Genomic DNA, 17,524 nt, shown 5'->3' with positions numbered 1-17,524 from the left:
TTCATTTATTTATTTTTTTTAACTTTCCGCTAAGAAAATTGAATATTTTCAAAAATTCGGGAAGTTATTGGTTTCGTTCCGATTTTCGAAAATCGAATTTCTATCAAATCTTGACGTTTTGTGGTTCTAGGAAGCTATTCTGACTAATTTCACGATGATGTCCGAGTGTATGTGTGTATGTACGTACGTATGTAAATCCCTGTATCTTTTGAATGGATGAACCGATTCTGATCGTTAAGGTGTCATTCGACGCGGCTTGTTAATATCTAGAAGCTGTAATCGATCAAGTGCGTTCGCAGATATTTCAAAAATAAAATCTTTTCAAACATGTTTTTTTTTAGATAATTTTTAATGTGCTCAATGGATCAATTCAAAAATCTAATCAGCTCTAGAACTTTATAAGCCGCGTCGAATGCCACCTCAACCATCAAAATCGGTTCATTCGTTCAAGAGAAACCGAAAACGAAAGAATTCGAAAAAAACTTTATTTTCGGTTTTTTTCAAATTTCTCAAAAACGACTGGATAAATCAATTTCAAAAATTGATGAGCTTTAGAACTTAATAAAACGCGTCGATTGCCACCTCAACCATCTCAATCGGTCAATTCATTTGAGAGATTTCGTTGATGAAAGAAATGTGAGAAACGATTTTTTTCGAATATCTGCAAAAAAATTGAATCAATCGATTTCAAAATCTAATCAGCTATAGAACTTAATAAAACGTGTCGATTGCCACCTTAACCGTTTCAATCAGTTAATTCGTTTGAGAGATATTGTTGGAGAAATAACGGTAAAAAACGTTTTTTTTTTCGAAAACAGCGGCATACAAAAGTATTTTCGAGCTCAAAGAGCTCGAAAATGTATTCACAACAATGTTTTCGAGCTCAACTTGAAATATCGATGATCAAACCAAAAAAAAAAAATACTTGAGATAAGCCTGAAATGTTTCTGAACAAATACGAAAGTTTCTCAAGCTGAATAATTTTATCCTTGAATCTAGACAGTTATTTAATCAATAAGAGAATTATTTAGTCTCAGTTTATTTATTTACTTAAAAATTATTATTGAATGATATTAAGCTTATTCTTTATTTCATATAAAAATTTATTAGTTTAATATTCTTTGGGTTAAAATTATTTCGTTAAAAATTATTTATTTATTTAAAAACTTATTTTCTTTAAGGCTATTTTTAGCTCTTTTGTCGCTATTCCGAGTAACATATCATTAAAATCACATTTGGGTATTTGTTCTACGTTAACGTAGAAACCGAAATACTATCTACGAAAGTGCACTTAAAGAAAAGGAAAGTACGTTTTAGACGATTATTTGAAGATTACTTCATTATTTTAAAATAAGCCACTGTTAAAATTCATTTTAAAATTTAGTTTTTGTTCTTTTACATATTTTAAGTGCACCGTTGTTGAGAATTTGTTAATTGCTTTCTAAGGAAATATTTCCAGCTGGCCTTTGGGCTTTTACTCTATGGTGACCTCTGAAGAGTCATTGAAACTACATTTATTGGTGTTTGCTCTAATAGCACTATAATAAATGTCAAAAGAAATAAGCTCGGTTAATTGAAAAGCATACTTAAGAATTCATTATGTTTTATCTCTTTAGATTTATTCGGAAATAAAATTTGGTCCCCTCATAAATTTTTGCAAGAGAATAAAATAAAAAATAAAGTTAAGCATTTAAACTGGACGTTACAGATTTATTATATAATTTACATATAGTCAAAAGTTATTTTAAGGCATTTACTATTTTATTGAGCGCACTTTGATGTATAATAACGATCGATATGTTGATCACGCAAATAACAACATTAAAAAAATGACAGTGTAAACAAGTTAAAGTCATCAAAAAGGTATAACATAGAATGATATAAACAATGGCAACATTTTTCAGTTGTCATAGTTGTCAAATAGTCCGATCGGCTGGTCCAAAAAAATTTTTCTTTAAGTACTCAGGAAAATATATACGAAATTTGTAAAAAAAAAAATTGATCTATCGGTTGACCCTGCGGGCCAGCCCCAAAACTTCCCGCTCTTTTCGAGCTCCTTGAGCTCGGAAATACTTCTGTATGCCATTGTTTTAAAAAAACCGTTTTTTAACATTTCTTTCTTACACGATATCTCGCGAACGAATTAACCGATTTCAATAGTTGAGGTAGCAATCGTCGCGTTTTATTGAGTTCTAGAGCTGATTAGATTTTGGAATTGATCGGATGAGTCACTTTAAAGATAATGGAAAAAACCGTTTTTTACCATTTCTTTCTCCAACGATATCTCTCGAACAAACTAACCGATTGAGGTGGTTTTGGTCGCATTCGACGCGGCTTATAAAGTTCTAGAGCTGAACAGATTTTGAAGTCGATCGTTCAAGTCGTTTCAGAGAAATCACTAAAAAACTAAAGAAAAAAAATTTTTTTTTTTCGTAATTCGCCAATAATTTCGAGTCTACTTAATCAAATAATCTGAAATTTTCAGGAAAGTTGATGGCCAATAAGCTCTTTCGCTTGCCACCTTAAACATCCAAATCGGTTCATTAGTTAAAAAGTTGTAAAGAGTTTACGCACACTCACACTCGGACATCATTCTGAAAATAGTCAGAATAGCTGCCTAGGACCTCAAATCGTCGACATCTGATAAAAACTCGATTTTCGAAAATCGGGGTGAGAACAATAACTTCCCGAATTTTTGAAAATTTACAATTTTCTTAGCGGGAAGTTAAAAAATTGGGCAAGGAAATTGAATAGTTTAAAAAATAGCCTTTTTGCGATGCGCTTTGAATTAAAATATCTCGGAAACTATTGAGAATGAGTCGAGACATGTCGCAAATGAATTTCAGGAAAAAGAATAACGAATAAAATGAGACCTTGGTGATATCTCTTCGTCGACTAGTTACCGAGATATTAATTTTTTAATTAATAATTTATGACCGGAGCGTGAGATCACATAAACAAACAGCTATAAGTCGGCAAAAAATGAACCGATATTGATATTTTTTTTTTCAATTAAAGTTTAACCGCCTACTACATGAAAAGAATCAGCTAATCTTAAAAAAAATTTTTGCAATTGTTATCGCAAACAATAAAAAAAATTATTTTATTAGCATAAAAAATAGTAAAAATTGAAAAAAAAATTTGAATTAAAGAGATTTTAATTCTTAGCATTATTGTTAACAACTTGAGAAAAGGAAAAAATTAAAAAATAAATTTTTCCACCTAAAAAAGCTAATTAAAAAAATTTCATTTTATTTCTTGCGCGTAAAACAGACAAGGAGTAAAAAGCTAAGCTCCCTTTCCGTTCTACATAATCTTGCGACTAATAGACCGCGGATCGGTGAAATCTTTGAATGAAAGCTTACGTTAAGAATTTGTTTCGTGTTATGGATGTATATATTGAAAGAAAAATTACAAACAAGATAAATTTCTGACTCACTTGATTACAGGTTTATATTATGTCTTAAACAGCTAAGGTAGTGGTATGGCTCTTTTTTTTCTGCGGGTTTCCTCTGGTGAACTGCTTTAATTTAACACATACACACAACTTAGACTTTCCGTTTTATTAATTTGCTTATCAATTTAACTTTTCTTTGGAGCTTCTTAAATTTCAATCGTGGAGTGGCAACCTGCCTACTCTGATTGATTATAATTATGATTTTCTTTTAAAATATCAGGTGGCTACCAGCCTACTCTGATCTATTATTATATATTTTAATTATTTTTCAAACATCAGGTGGCTACCAGCCTACTCTGAATTACTATTATGTATTTTAATTATTTTTAAAACATCAGGTGGCTACCAGCCTACTCTGATTTACTATTATCTATTTTACAACCGTCCACTTTGGACCCATTTTCACCACTGACTCTTTTAGCCAAAATTCGGAGTCCCACAGAAAATGTAAAAGGCGTTTCCTACTTATTTTGTTCGGGGGAAAATCAGGTCCAATAGAAGATCATCTTGGCCTTGACTTTCTTCCGGTTTGTTTTAGGGCCCAATGCTTCGGGGGTCACACAATCCCTTCCACATTAGTCTTAGGCGTGTTTTTTTGCCCTCTCTCTAACTTATCTTTTACTTAACCGACTATGTATTTAACTATTTATTTACTTAATTATTTATTTATTCATTTATCTATTCATTTAGTTCTTTTACTACTATTTATTTCTCTTTTTCCTTATTTTGTTTTTCGTTCTTTTTAGTTTTAACTTTAAATTTTGTTTGCATAAAATATTTCCGTTCCTTCTCAAAAGTGATCTAGAAAAGTTTCACTTTTGGGTCGGAGCACTCCACATATCATATATAGCTTGATTATAACATGTCAATGTTATCTCCCAAGTGTGTTAATTTAAATTACACACTTCATCTTAAAGTGTATTTAATACTGAAGTAATAATCTCATGACCTCAGGAATGTGTTTTTAATAGCCGATTATGATTCATGTTAGTTAATAATCTTTAATCGGTTTAAAATTTTTGTTGGGCTTAAAAATTTTTTACTAACGCCCTCATAAAAAATTTTCAAACAAAATATTTACAATCACCAGGAATAGTTTAATAACTGCGTATTATAAATTTTATATTCATCAACGATTATATAATGAGTAAAATATATCTGATGAATTTTATCGAATAGATATCTTTGTATATCTTTTTTGTTCCATATAATAATGATGTAGCAAATATTCATTGGTACGTTGGCATTACAGAGGCTTTATTTTCTGCAGCGAGCAGTCTGCTTATATCCCACTCCTTTTCTCGTCAGTTTTTTATCTACTGAGTCGCCACGTCTATATAAATACTCATTCAACATATAATCTTTGATTAAACACTCGACATACCAGTTCCGGTGACACACCACATTCTATCGCCACAATAAACAGCACCAATAAATAAAAATTATGGTGATTGCTAAAAAATATATAATCGAAAAATATTTCGAAGGCGAACCTCAGTCGACTGATTTAAAATTAGTGGAGGAGGAGTTACCGGCAATTAAGGATGGAGGTAAATCGTTTAAATAAATTTATCTGATGAATAAATTTATATACATATTTATTTTATTGCCGATAGAATTTTTGGTCGAAGCTGAATATTTATCTGTGGATCCTTACATGAGACGTTACACCATGAGATATCCATTAAAGTCAACAATGATTGGTTTCCAAGTTGCCAAGATAATTGAATCAAGAAATCCCAATTATCCAGTGGGAAAAAAAATAATGGCGCATTTAGGATGGAGAACTCATACAATTGTTGATGTCAACAGTACCGAAGATCAAGGATTGTTGAATTTTAAACCTTATATTTTACCAGACTTTGGTGATTTGCCATTATCTCTTGCTCTTGGTATGCTAGGAATGCCTGGGTAATCATAATTTTTATTACAACAATAACAATAATACACTAAAAAAAAACCGGCGTAACTCCAGGCGGTGTAGACGTTAAAATTTTCGGTGTTAAAATAACACCTCCGCCAGTGTAAATATTCTTTACCGGTGTTGAAAATCTTTTGTCTAATTTCTATACATGCAATTCTTTTTTACACCGATTGAATACCGACAAATTACACCACCTACACCGGTGTTATTTCATTTAACACCGCTCTTTTTACGGTGTAATAATAACGAATCATTATTATTAATTTTTCTCTATCATAATTAACAGAAATACTGCATACTTTGGATTCACTGAAATTTGTAAGCCAAAAACTGGAGAAACTTTAGTTGTGTCGGGTGCTGCAGGTGCAGTAGGCTCACATGTGGGTCAAATTGGTAAAATTTTGGGTATGAAAGTAATAGGAATTGCTGGCAGTGAAGAAAAATGTAAATGGATTACTAAAGATTTGGGATTTGATTACGCAATAAATTATAAGACGCAAAATGTTGTTGAGGAACTGAAAAAAGCTGCACCTGATGGAATTGATTGTTACTTTGATAATGTAAAATTAAATTAAATTAACGTTAATTATATTTAAATAAATAGCAAGAGTATCTTAATATATAATTGTTAATTAACAGGTGGGTGGAGAAATATCTAGCGCAGTTATTTATCAAATGAATCTTTACGGACGTGTCGCAGTTTGCGGATCGATTTCTGCTTACAATGCTGATCTTAATGCACTACCTAAGTGTACTGTTATACAACCACCTGTTGTAACCCAACAATTAAAACTCGAGGGATTCATGGTGATGCGTTGGTTGGATCGTTGGATGGAAGGAATTAAAAAAAATCTTCAATGGATTCAGGAAGGAAAATTGGTTTATCATGAAACTGTAACTGAAGGTTTCGATAAAATGTTTGATGCGTTTGTTGGTATTTTACACGGGGAAAATATTGGAAAAGCTGTCGTTAAAGTTTAATAATTTTTTATTACCAAAGAAAAAAAATAATTACCAAATTTTTTACATCATTCATATTATCAAATTATCAAAAATAAATATTTTATATTAAATACTCGTTATATTTTTATTTACAAAAAATTAATTGTTGAAAATATAATTAAATAAATTTACGTTTATTAATTATTTATTTATTATTTAACGCTAATCGGCTTTACACTAATGAATCAACATAACAAACGATATGAAATAAATCAAAAGAAAAATAAATAATCGTCAAAAAAATTATATACTCTCTAAACATGAATAAGTGAAAATAAGTGAATATTCACTAATTCCAAGTGCAAACTGAACCACTAATTTCAAAAAGTGGTTTGGTTGGCACTCAAAATTATTGAATATTCACTTATTTCACTTATTCATGTTTAGAGAGTAAATTGCAGTGTAAAAAATTTTCGGTCTCGGTGTAGTGTAAATGACTCGGTATAAAAATTTTGGTGTTAAAATTACACGGATGGATGATTTACACCGATGATTTTTGACATCGTTATTTCACACTACGGTCATGTAAAGTTCTCGCGGGTCATTTTTACACAAAATTTTTTAGTGTAATATTTCAGAAGTTGCTTTTTGACATCGGGTGTGAATGAGGTAATCGTATTGCCAAAAAATTAATGTCCGAGCAGTGGCGATTGACTAGTCTGGCTATTCTATTAAGTGACCACTAAATTACATAATTTTTATTTGATTTAACGGAATGGAGTAGTCGACACATTCTAAGACCAGGTTTAGGGATGACAAGACCAAACAGTTCAATCGTCTCAGGCGAGTCTATCAGACTGTTGATAACTTTATAAAAGAAAGTCAAATCCGCAATTTCCCTTCGACTATACAGGCTGCTTATTTTAAATTGGGAACTAATTTCATCAGCACTAAGTGGTGATAAATTAATTCTTATAAAGTGCGACAAGAATTTAATGAACTGTTGTGTCTTCTTGATCATGTTGATGTGAATATTTGAGTCGTAATAATATATTTTTAGGAGTTAAAATTTATTCACATGTAATTTTTTTAATTATTAAAATAATTCACTGTAAGTTTAATTTAAAAAAAAAAAATTTTTTTTATCTTCAATTATTTTTTCAATTGGAATTAAATTTAAAATAAATTATTTCCTTAGTAAAATTTTTCTAATCTGCAAAAGCACTTCATTTAAAAACTTATCAATTGATAACAATAAAAATGATAATTTTAAGTGTTAAGATTCACAAATAAAATTTTACGTAATTGATAATTTGTTATTTTTGAATACGTAGATAGCTAATCTCTCATAAATTAAATCACATGATATTATTCCCCTACTTTATCCGTCTATATATAAATTTAAAAAAACATCTTACATTTGTTTACAAATATCGAGAGTCTAAATTAATTCACTATTTAATATTTTAAATATCAAAATGGTTATTGCAAAAAAATATATTATTGTAAAGTACTTTGAAGGAGAACCTAAAACGAGTGACGTAAAAATAGTAGAAGAGAAATTACCACCAATTGAAGATGGAGGTATTCAGCCAAAAAAAAAGTTAACGAATAAATAAATAAGTTCCCGAGTCAAAATATTAGACGAAAATTAAACGTTTTAAACGTAATTTAAACGTTTTGAACGGAAATCGAACGTTTTTATTTGTATTTTAAATCATAAAAAAATTGTTAATTTCATGAGTTATGATTTTAATTGAATAGTAGCATTAATTAATTTATTTCGATGTTTGTAATCACAATTTTTATAACCTTGATATGAAATAATATATGAACAGATATAAATATATAGTGTTAAAGATATAAACAAGTTGTAGAAAAAACTTCATTTTAAGAAAACAGAGTTATAATAATCTAGAGACCTGAAACTGAAAAAAATTTTTCTTCAAAATACGAATTTTTTGCTGCGCCTTTATAGCTCACGGATCTGCCTTAGGAGCCAGAAGGGCGTACTGAAAAATTTTAGGGAATTAACGTGATTATAATCCAGGAGTAAAAAATTGATAAAAAAATTTTTGGGTATCCTTATATTTCGTTATTTTAAATTTAAATAGGTTTTGATTACGTTTTTAATTCGTGATATAGTAGTCCCGACGAGAAAATCATCCTCCAACTACCATTAGTTAGCACGTATTTCCTATACCCCTACTATCTATTTTAGGACGACTTTTTCGCCGGGACTACTATAGTCCAATCGACGTTTTGAATAAGTTGAAAACGATCAAATTAAGTTTTTAACGTCCGAAACATTCAATTTACGTTCAAAACGTTCAATTTACGTCTAATTTTACGACTCGGATTGTTTTTTTTTTTTTTTTTTTTATATAGAATATTTGGTAGAAGCAGAATATTTGTCAGTTGATCCTTATATGAGAGTCTTTAGCAACAAACTTCCACTTAATTCAACAATGATTGGAGCTCAAGTCGCTAAAATAATAGAATCTAAAAATAAAGATTATCCAGTTGGGAGTCGAATTGTCGGACGTATTGGCTGGAGAACCCATACTATTATTAATTTAAAAAACTTTCCCGAAAATAGTGTATTTAATTTAAAGCCTTATCTTTTACCTGACTTTGGAGATCTGCCGACATCCCTTGCTCTAGGTGTTCTAGGACACCCCGGGTAATTAATTTACTACAAAAATAAATAATAGTATTTAAAACAATTATATAATATGGGAATTTACAAAATAATTTATAGGAATACTGCATACTTTGGATTTACCGAAATTTGTAAGCCAAAAACTGGAGAAACTTTAGTTGTCTCGGGTGCTGCTGGTGCAGTGGGTTCACATGTGGGTCAGATTGGTAAAATTTTGGGTATGAAAGTGATAGGAATTGCTGGCAGTGATGAAAAATGTGAATGGATTACTAAAGATTTAGGATTTGATTACGCGATAAATTATAAGACGCAAAATGTTGTTGAGGAACTAAAAAAAGCTGCATCTGAAGGCATTGATTGTTATTTTGAAAATGTATTTATATTTATTACTATAATAATCATTGCTTTATAATTAACATATAAAATTATTTAATTAGTAAAATTAATAGGTGGGCGGAGAAATTTCTAGCATAGTTATGCATCAAATGAATCCTTGTGGGCGAGTTGCTGTCTGCGGTTCAATATCAACTTACAATGAAGATCATGATAATTTACCCAAATGCACTGATTCGTTAACAAGTATTTTAAATAACCAGTTACGAGTAGAAGGTTTCATAACATTACGTTGGATCGATCGGTCGCGAGAAGGTTTTGAAAAAAACTTTAAATGGATTCAAGAAGGAAAATTGGTCTACCGTGAAACAGTTACTGAAGGTTTTGATAGAATGTTTGAAGCGTTTGTTGATATGTTAAGAGGAAAAAATTTAGGGAAAGCTATTGTCAAAGTGTAAATAGTTGCAGGGTAAAAGTACCGTTTTTTGGTCACACTAGGGCCAGTTTTGGACACCCCTTATTAAAAGAAACGATTTAAAACAATTAGAAAAAAAAATTTTAAATACTTTTTAATGCTTTTGAATACTTTGAATATTTTTGAATCGCCCTTCTTACGGACATATAAGGTTGCAAATCGTTTCTTTTAATCAGGGACTTGAAAAATTTAAATACAGTTAACGACCCGTCATAATCCTGGCTTTTATAAGCCTCTTCCTCTTAATCGGGAGTTACTGAGTCCAAACAGCTTTCCCCACTTTAACCAGAGAGTCCGTTATAAGCCTCCGTAAAAATTGTCAAAGTTATAAACTAAGAATAGAAAAAAAAGACAAATTAATAATGAAAATTTACTGTCTACATCTCGCGGAGAATAAAAGTAAAATATAATTTATTGTTCATAATTGTAATCATGAATTATATTAAAAGCTTCTGTTACAAATGAAAAATTTTATTGAGTATTAAGTTCATCAATAAAATTATTGTTTTTATTATTACTGTAATCAATACCGTTATCATTATAATTTTTTGCACTATAATTATTATTGGTGTAAAAAGACAAGTATTTTCCTTAGCGCTATAAGCACCAGGAAAAGAAATAGTCGCGTATATAACAACATGTTGATGACGTTTAAAATTATATGAAATAAAACAGACTTATAACGGGTAGCTAAGAATAAAAATAAACGCACGGTAGTGGGAAGACTGAAATTTCAAAAAAAATTCCCCTGCATCCCCTAGACCAGGCTTATGACGGGTAGTCGGCTGTAATTAATTTTCTAAATTTCTTCAAAGATACTTCTATTACACTGATACAATGGAATTTTTTTTTTTACTTTTTTATTAATTAAAAAAAAGTATTAAATGTCCAAAATGGAGCAGTGGCCAGAAATGGTACTTCTATCCTAATTATTTAAAATTATTATGATATTGATATTGAAAAATATAAAATTATTGTTCAAACTTTTTCAACAATTATTATTTTAATTGAATATCATTTTACTTAATCATAGATAATTAAGTAAAGATCACATGATCTTACTCCCTACTCAGCTATCTTACGCATTAGTTGACATTCGCGATAGACAACTTGCAGTTGAATAAAGAAATACAAGCGTAAAATTAAAAAAAATGGTTACTGCAAAAAAATATATTCTTGTGAAACATTTTGAAGGAGAGCCCAAACCGACGGATGTAAAAATAGAAGAAGAGGAGTTACCGTCAATAAAAAATGGAGGTACTTTTTTATTAATTTATTCGGAATGTTATCAATAGTACGAGTGGAAAAATAAAATTTTTTGTTAAAGAAATTTTAGTTGAAGCGGAATATTTGTCAGTGGATCCTTATATGAGACTGTACATAAAACAACTTCCATTGAACTCTACAATGTTTGGAGTACAGATTGCTCTAATAATTGAATCGAAGAATCAAAATTATCCAGTTGGCAAAAGAATCGTAGGACACTTAGGTTGGAGAACTCACACGATAATAAACATGAGTGGTTTTGATGAGAACAGTTTATTGGAATTGAAGCCAGAATTATTATCGGACTTTGGTGATTTACCATTATCACTTGGTCTCAGTGTGTTAGGTCTTATTGGGTAATTCACAGCAATAATTCTGTAAATATAAAAATAATTTTATTTTATTTTATTTTATTTTATTATTGAAAGATATTTTAAAAATTTATAAATTAAATATGTTGATACTTTAAGTGTTTCATTGATTTAAAATTATTATTATTAATATGTATTTAATATAAATTCTATAGCCATACGGCGTATCTTGGATTTACGGAAATTTGTGAACCGAAGGCAGGAGAAACTTTGGTTGTATCGGGAGCAGCAGGAGCTGTAGGTTCTCATGTTGGTCAAATAGGAAAAATTTTAGGTATGAAAGTCATAGGAATCGCTGGCAGTGATGCTAAATGCCAGTGGATTATTGACGATTTAGGATTCGATCATGCAATTAATTACAAAACACAAGACGTTGCGGCTCAGCTGAAAAAAGTTACACCCCAAGGAATTGATTGTTACTTTGATAATGTAAAAAATTATTTATATTTTTTTTGTTTTGTTAATTTAAATTGGTAAACATTTTGTATTTAAATGTACACTGTAAAAATTTTTGGACTCGGTGTAATGTAAATGACTCCGTAAAATTTTGGTGTGAAAATTACACCAATTATCGTGTTAAATTTAGGCGGTGTGATTTAAAAATTTCTACACCATCAAGCGAGTAAATGTGTAATTTTTGATAATTTTCCGTTAAAAAAAATAATCATAAAAATATTAAAATGTTCAAAAAACTATTTAATATCTAAATAAAATTAATGTAGTTATTGATTAAGTTGTTAAGAATATTCAATATCGTTTGTTGCTCATTAATTAAAATTATAACGAGCGACACGAAATGGTGTAAAAAAGTAAATTACACAGATGGATAATTTACTCCTAACATTTTTTTACACCGTTATTTCTCACTACAAGGCCGTCTAAAGTTCTCGGGGCCATTTTTACACCAAAATTTTTTACAGTATACATTAACCGTGTGTTTATTTGATGTAGGTGGGTGGTGAAATATCGAGCGCAGTTATTTACCAAATGAATCCATACGGGCGTGTCTCTGTGTGCGGTTCTATCTCGGCATACAACGATAGTCCTGATGCTTTGCCCAAGTGTACTGTCATTCAACCGGCTATGGTAACACAGCAATTAAAAATAGAAGGATTTCTCATGTTGCGGTGGAAAAATCGGTCAATGGAGGCATTTGAAAAAAATCTCCAGTGGATCCGCCAAGGGAAACTCGTATACCGAGAAACTGTAACAGAAGGTTTTGAAAATATGTTTAGTGCATTTCTCGATATGCTCCGAGGAGGAAATTTCGGAAAAGCTGTCGTCAAAGTATAAATAATCAATCAGTAGTTAAAAATTTACCATCATTTTTTTCTGACATCGATGACAAAAATAAATACGACAAATAAATCTAATCAGTTGTCACATAAATTTGGTAGTTCATCAAACACATTAATTAAATCTTCCTTCCCAATCTTAACATCATCAGTTTCTTTATCATCCGTCAAAACTGTTTGAAAATCTTGTGGTATAAAGATTTTACCACTTGAATTAAATAAAACGTCATCAGCAGATATATTTTTCTGCAATGTGATCCATCTCATAGCAGTATCTTTCTTTACACATTTTCTATAACAAATACAATGAATGTGTTGTAATTTCTCATAAGTTATTCTCATAAATCCCAAGTTAGCTAGTACCCATCGCCACGATTTCATTATTTTAGCATTCGCATTGACGTGTTTTGAATCAGGAGTTATTATTATCAGTAACCCCGAGTCTTTTAGCAGCTCATAAGCCTTCTCGCAGCATCTGAACCTCTGCTCTGGACACGGAAAGTATTCAAGTAGCAGCGAAAAAATACAGACATCAAATGATTTCTTTTCAAACTCCACTATCCCTTTCTTATCATTACTCAGTGTCTTATCTCCAATATCAACATTCAAAAAATCGCACTGCAACACCTGGTCACTTGCAGGCACTAAATCAATGGCAGTAACATCTAGATTATCATCATCAGCAAAAGGATTGTAGCAGCTACCAACGTCCAGCATTTTTATTTTTATCACTTCCTTATCTAATTCGCTGCCTTTACGATTATTTTTACTCAATAATTCTTCAGGTGTGTCATTAAATTCGTCAAGATTTAATTTTTTCATAATTTCTATCTCACGTTCATTATATTTATCTTTGCCTCCATTTAAAAAATACTCATGACATTTATTTTTAATCCAACGTATGCGACAATTACTTTTGTCTGTCACTTGTTTATTATTATTATTAATATTCCAATGATTTGTTGCTAATTCTTGCATTGACGCAGCATAGTTCTGTTGATTAAAATTTCATTACATGAAAATAAATAAAAAGTAAAAATAAAAATTTATAGTAAAATCATAGAGAGGTGGACAGTAATTCAAAAATTATAATTTAATTTTGACCATAAATTGGACGTTTCGTCCCTTTATTGGGACTTCTTCAGCAACTAAAACAAGTCATTACAAATTATATCGTCTAGTAGACGATATAATTTATATGATCAAGGTAGGATGTGATCATATTTGTGATTGGTTTATTTTATTTTATTTTTATTTATTCATCCCTATCTAAAAATTCCCATAGAATCCAATCAAATGCGACAAAAACCGCATAGAAACCAATACAGTCTATAGGATTCTATGCGGTTTTTGTCGCAGTTGAGTGAATTCTATGGGAATTTTTGGATACCCTGGTGAAAATTTTTCGGATTTCTGTCTGAAAAACTCAGTTCTAGAGTTCTAAAGACTTTTTCGGACAAAAGTCCGAAAAATTTTCACCAGGGTAGGGATATTATCGATCAAGAAGCTGCTGCTCCATATCATCATAAATCTAATTATTAAGTTACATATAATTTATAACAATTAAGATAATAATAATAACGGTTATTTTGAAACAATAATTAACTTATAATATAATCATAATCATGATTAGTTTTAATCTCACAGACATCAACTCTAATTATTCAAGATCACTCAAATACATTTAGCCCATTCTCCTCTTTTTCTAACAAATATAAATAAAATTTTTCTCTGAATTCAACTAAAGTTTCTGATAACGTTATACTCAGTGGCAACGCGTTTCAAAGCCCGGAACCTGTTACAAAGAAAGAATTAAAATATGAATTTGTACGTGCAAATGGAACTTGCAATGTATCAGTTCTGTTTGGGTTTTGTCGCGATGCAATATTAGGCCTTAAATTTGAATCAGAACAAAACAAACTAGGTCTCATAAGACATAAAATTGTATAAAACTCGCACAATATTAATTGTGGTTATGTTGTACCATGGGATTGTAACATTAATTGTTTATTTGTTTATTTATATAATTTTGTACATTATTTATCATGACTTGTTTTAGTTGCTGAAGAAGTCCCAATAAAGAGACGAAACGTTCAATTTATGGTCAAAATTAAATTATAATTGAATTAATTTAAAAAAAAAATACTTAAGAAAATTGCACCTATAGTTTTTAAAATTTTCTACATGTGCATATTTTTAGTTTTCTTTTTTTAATTAAATTGTTAAAAAAAAATCCGAAAATTTTTAATTGTCTAATTTCAGGATCATAAATTTATAGTCTAACCTGTAAATCATCAGTTCTAGCAAGATGACGTGCCCAGGCTTCATTAGATCCATATTTACGATAATCTTCTCTCAAACGATTATGGGTGTCTTTAATTAATGCTGCTAATTTTTTATGCTCATCACTTGCCATATTAATTAATTATTTAATCACTAATTATCTTCATTGAATTTAATTCACTCCCAACTTTATCAGTCAGCTATTCTACAGTCTCCATATGTCAGCTGCAACGAAAGTTTAAATTTTCCCGCCAACGATTTAAAACGTCACGTGGCCAAATCAATGTAACAATTAATTTATTTGTAAAATAATCATTTATTTATTTAATTAACAAGTAATAAATACTCATTAATTAATAAAAATAATTATTAAACTACTTTGAATAATTTTTTTGCGCAGTTACATTTAAAATACTTGTTTTGTATTTTAAATTTACAACGCATCGTTTCCGTAAGTTATCTGTCTTTCCGAAGTTTCTCTTTTCTGCTGTGTCTCACAAGCACGAGGTAAAATATTTACAATTATTTTATTTATTGTAATTATTATATTTATAATTAAAAATAATTACTTTAATTACTGATTTATTATATATTTTTATAAATTTATAATAATTATTAATTTTATGATGAGAATTTTATGAGAAATATTGATTTCTAAAAGCATGTGTCAATTTTAACCTCCAATTTATATCAATAAATTTATTATTTTGGTGTAAATATTTTAAAAAAATGTAAAGTTTATTTGCGCATCCAAAATTTTGGATAAAAGTTTTTTTTTTTTAATTAAAAATGTGAATAAGTTTATTTAAACTCTAATTAAACTTGAAAACAAGTAAATTCTAACCTAAATTATGTGATACTTATGAATGATCCTAAATTTTGCAGACATTCAAATAGAAAATTTAAAAAACCACAGATGCAATTTTTATTAAATTTATCGTTTTTAAAAAAATCCAAAAATTACTAGATGTCGGTTAACTTATGAGTGAATGTAGCAGATTACAAAATTTAAATTAATTAATTAATTAGGATATTGAAGTTTAGAAAAAAGCGCGTACTGATTTTTCAAATATTTAAATACGCAATTTTAAATTTTTACTCTACTTAAGTTATATTTATTTATTTAAAATTTAAAAAATCGACACTAGTCAGTTACATTCACACTCGTGGTAAAGTTCAGTGTCATGATTATAAAATGTCTTGGTACTTAATAATTTATTTACTGAAAAATGATCTAATTATAGGTCATCATGTCTTCGCATTTGAACTGGATGATCATCCGCAACAACAATGCTTTCCTTCTTAAGAAGAGAAACATTAGCAAACCTTTTTCAACGGTAATTATATATACTTATAATATCCAATAAAGTAGAGATACCATTTGTGGCCACTGCTCCATCTTTGGACATCTAATACTTTATTTTAATTAATGAAAAATTGTAAAATAAAATTGACATTTTAATAGTGGGATAAAAGTATATTTTAAAAATTAATCATGTCATTGCGTCTGTCACAAATTATTTTATTAAAACTTTTCAAGTGTCCAAAACGGTACCTCTACTCTATATGTAATTTATACTAGTGTAAGATAAAAAAATAACGAGACAGTGAATTAATTATTATTTTTAAATTTAGGAGCCAAGCAATTTAACCAACTTGAGCAGCTACCGGTACTCTGGATTGGTACACCGTAAAACTGTTGGAATTGTGGATACTCCAGACAAAAAAGGATTCACGGTTGTTTACAAGAAGCCTAAGGCTGCTAACAAGCCAGCTAAAGCTACCATCAGACAAACAATGAAAGCTGGAGCACGTCGGTCTCTTTACAAGTTGAAGAACTTGCTATCATGCAACAAATACCGCCGTGATCTCATCAAGGTTCGAATTGATTATAAAATTTACCGGGTCACTAATTCCAAAAGGACTTATAATTTTCTACGCCCTATTGACATCAGTCACTAAGTTTGAAACTAGAAGAGCATGTTATTTTTTTTTTCATTGCCAATCATATTGCAGATTCACTTTATATTTAAAAATTGAAAAAAAGACATATAGCTTAAATTCAAATTTTTTTATCCAAATTTTCAGCTTTAGAAGAAGTTTACAATATCATTAGCAATTAAAAAAAAAAATTGTACGTTCTTTTGGTTTTAGACTTGATGACTAAAGCCAAAAGGGTGTAGAAAAATATAAGCCCTTTTGGAATTAGCGACGCGATATACTTTTACTAGCAATTATATTTAAGTAGACTATAAATTTATTTAATTTCAATAATTACAGCCAGCTCTCCGTCGTGCAAGTGCTGTCATCCGATCACAAAAGCCACTTCCAGCAAAGAAGACCCGTGCACCTAAAAAAGCTGATTAAAATTGCTAATTTTGTTAATAATAAATATTTCAAACTAATTTTCAACCAAACACTCAACAATAGTAAAACAAAAATAATTAATAATGATAAGTTTTATATTCTATTAATAGCTTTATTAATATCCGTAAATTTTAATTATTATTGTTTTA

The 17,524-nt window shown here is 29.6% G+C and overlaps 5 protein-coding genes across 8 annotated transcripts; 4 read left to right on the top strand and 1 right to left on the bottom strand.

The window, feature by feature from the left end:
• Nucleotides 1-4,780: 4,780 nt before the first annotated feature.
• Nucleotides 4,781-6,514, top strand: LOC130663564 (prostaglandin reductase 1-like). Its single transcript, XM_057462846.1, has 4 exons — nucleotides 4,781-5,007; nucleotides 5,074-5,368; nucleotides 5,668-5,941; nucleotides 6,021-6,514. The coding sequence occupies exons 1-4, from the start codon at nucleotides 4,902-4,904 to the stop codon at nucleotides 6,360-6,362; spliced, it is 1,017 nt and encodes a 338-aa protein (XP_057318829.1). The 5' UTR covers nucleotides 4,781-4,901; the 3' UTR covers nucleotides 6,363-6,514.
• Nucleotides 6,515-7,652: 1,138 nt separating this feature from the next.
• Nucleotides 7,653-9,776, top strand: LOC130664251 (prostaglandin reductase 1-like). Its single transcript, XM_057464121.1, has 4 exons — nucleotides 7,653-7,907; nucleotides 8,712-9,006; nucleotides 9,085-9,358; nucleotides 9,435-9,776. Exons 1-4 carry the CDS (start codon nucleotides 7,802-7,804, stop codon nucleotides 9,774-9,776), a joined length of 1,017 nt encoding a protein of 338 aa, XP_057320104.1. The 5' UTR covers nucleotides 7,653-7,801.
• A 1,134-nt stretch (nucleotides 9,777-10,910) lies between these two features.
• LOC130664250 (prostaglandin reductase 1-like) lies at nucleotides 10,911-12,723 on the top strand. Of its 2 annotated transcripts, none has more exons than XM_057464119.1 (4): nucleotides 10,911-11,050; nucleotides 11,121-11,415; nucleotides 11,586-11,859; nucleotides 12,382-12,723. In XM_057464119.1, exons 1-4 carry the CDS (start codon nucleotides 10,945-10,947, stop codon nucleotides 12,721-12,723), a joined length of 1,017 nt encoding a protein of 338 aa, XP_057320102.1. In that variant the 5' UTR covers nucleotides 10,911-10,944. The 2 variants fall into 2 exon arrangements, with proteins under 2 accessions (XP_057320102.1, XP_057320103.1); XM_057464120.1 differs by having other exon boundaries at nucleotides 10,923-11,050; nucleotides 11,130-11,415.
• An 80-nt stretch (nucleotides 12,724-12,803) lies between these two features.
• LOC130664248 (S-adenosylmethionine sensor upstream of mTORC1) lies at nucleotides 12,804-15,416 on the bottom strand. Of its 3 annotated transcripts, none has more exons than XM_057464116.1 (2): nucleotides 15,010-15,416; nucleotides 12,804-13,718 (listed from the first exon to the last, which is right to left on the bottom strand). In XM_057464116.1, the coding sequence occupies exons 1-2, from the start codon at nucleotides 15,139-15,141 to the stop codon at nucleotides 12,804-12,806; spliced, it is 1,047 nt and encodes a 348-aa protein (XP_057320099.1). In that variant the 5' UTR covers nucleotides 15,142-15,416. The 3 variants fall into 3 exon arrangements, with proteins under 3 accessions (XP_057320099.1, XP_057320101.1, XP_057320100.1); XM_057464118.1 differs by lacking the exon at nucleotides 15,010-15,416 and adding an exon at nucleotides 14,557-14,627; XM_057464117.1 differs by lacking the exon at nucleotides 15,010-15,416 and adding an exon at nucleotides 14,371-14,460.
• On the top strand, nucleotides 15,396-17,425 carry LOC130664255 (60S ribosomal protein L28). The gene is made up of 4 exons (XM_057464129.1): nucleotides 15,396-15,515; nucleotides 16,253-16,345; nucleotides 16,644-16,886; nucleotides 17,289-17,425. Exons 2-4 carry the CDS (start codon nucleotides 16,259-16,261, stop codon nucleotides 17,373-17,375), a joined length of 417 nt encoding a protein of 138 aa, XP_057320112.1. The 5' UTR covers nucleotides 15,396-15,515; nucleotides 16,253-16,258; the 3' UTR covers nucleotides 17,376-17,425.
• Nucleotides 17,426-17,524: the final 99 nt, after the last annotated feature.

The sequence above is a fragment of the Microplitis mediator genome, chromosome 2 (assembly GCF_029852145.1).
Source record: "Microplitis mediator isolate UGA2020A chromosome 2, iyMicMedi2.1, whole genome shotgun sequence".
Lineage (NCBI taxonomy): Eukaryota > Metazoa > Arthropoda > Insecta > Hymenoptera > Braconidae > Microplitis > Microplitis mediator.
Note: the sequence above shows the minus strand (reverse complement) of the source record. Positions and strands in the feature narration are given on the sequence as shown.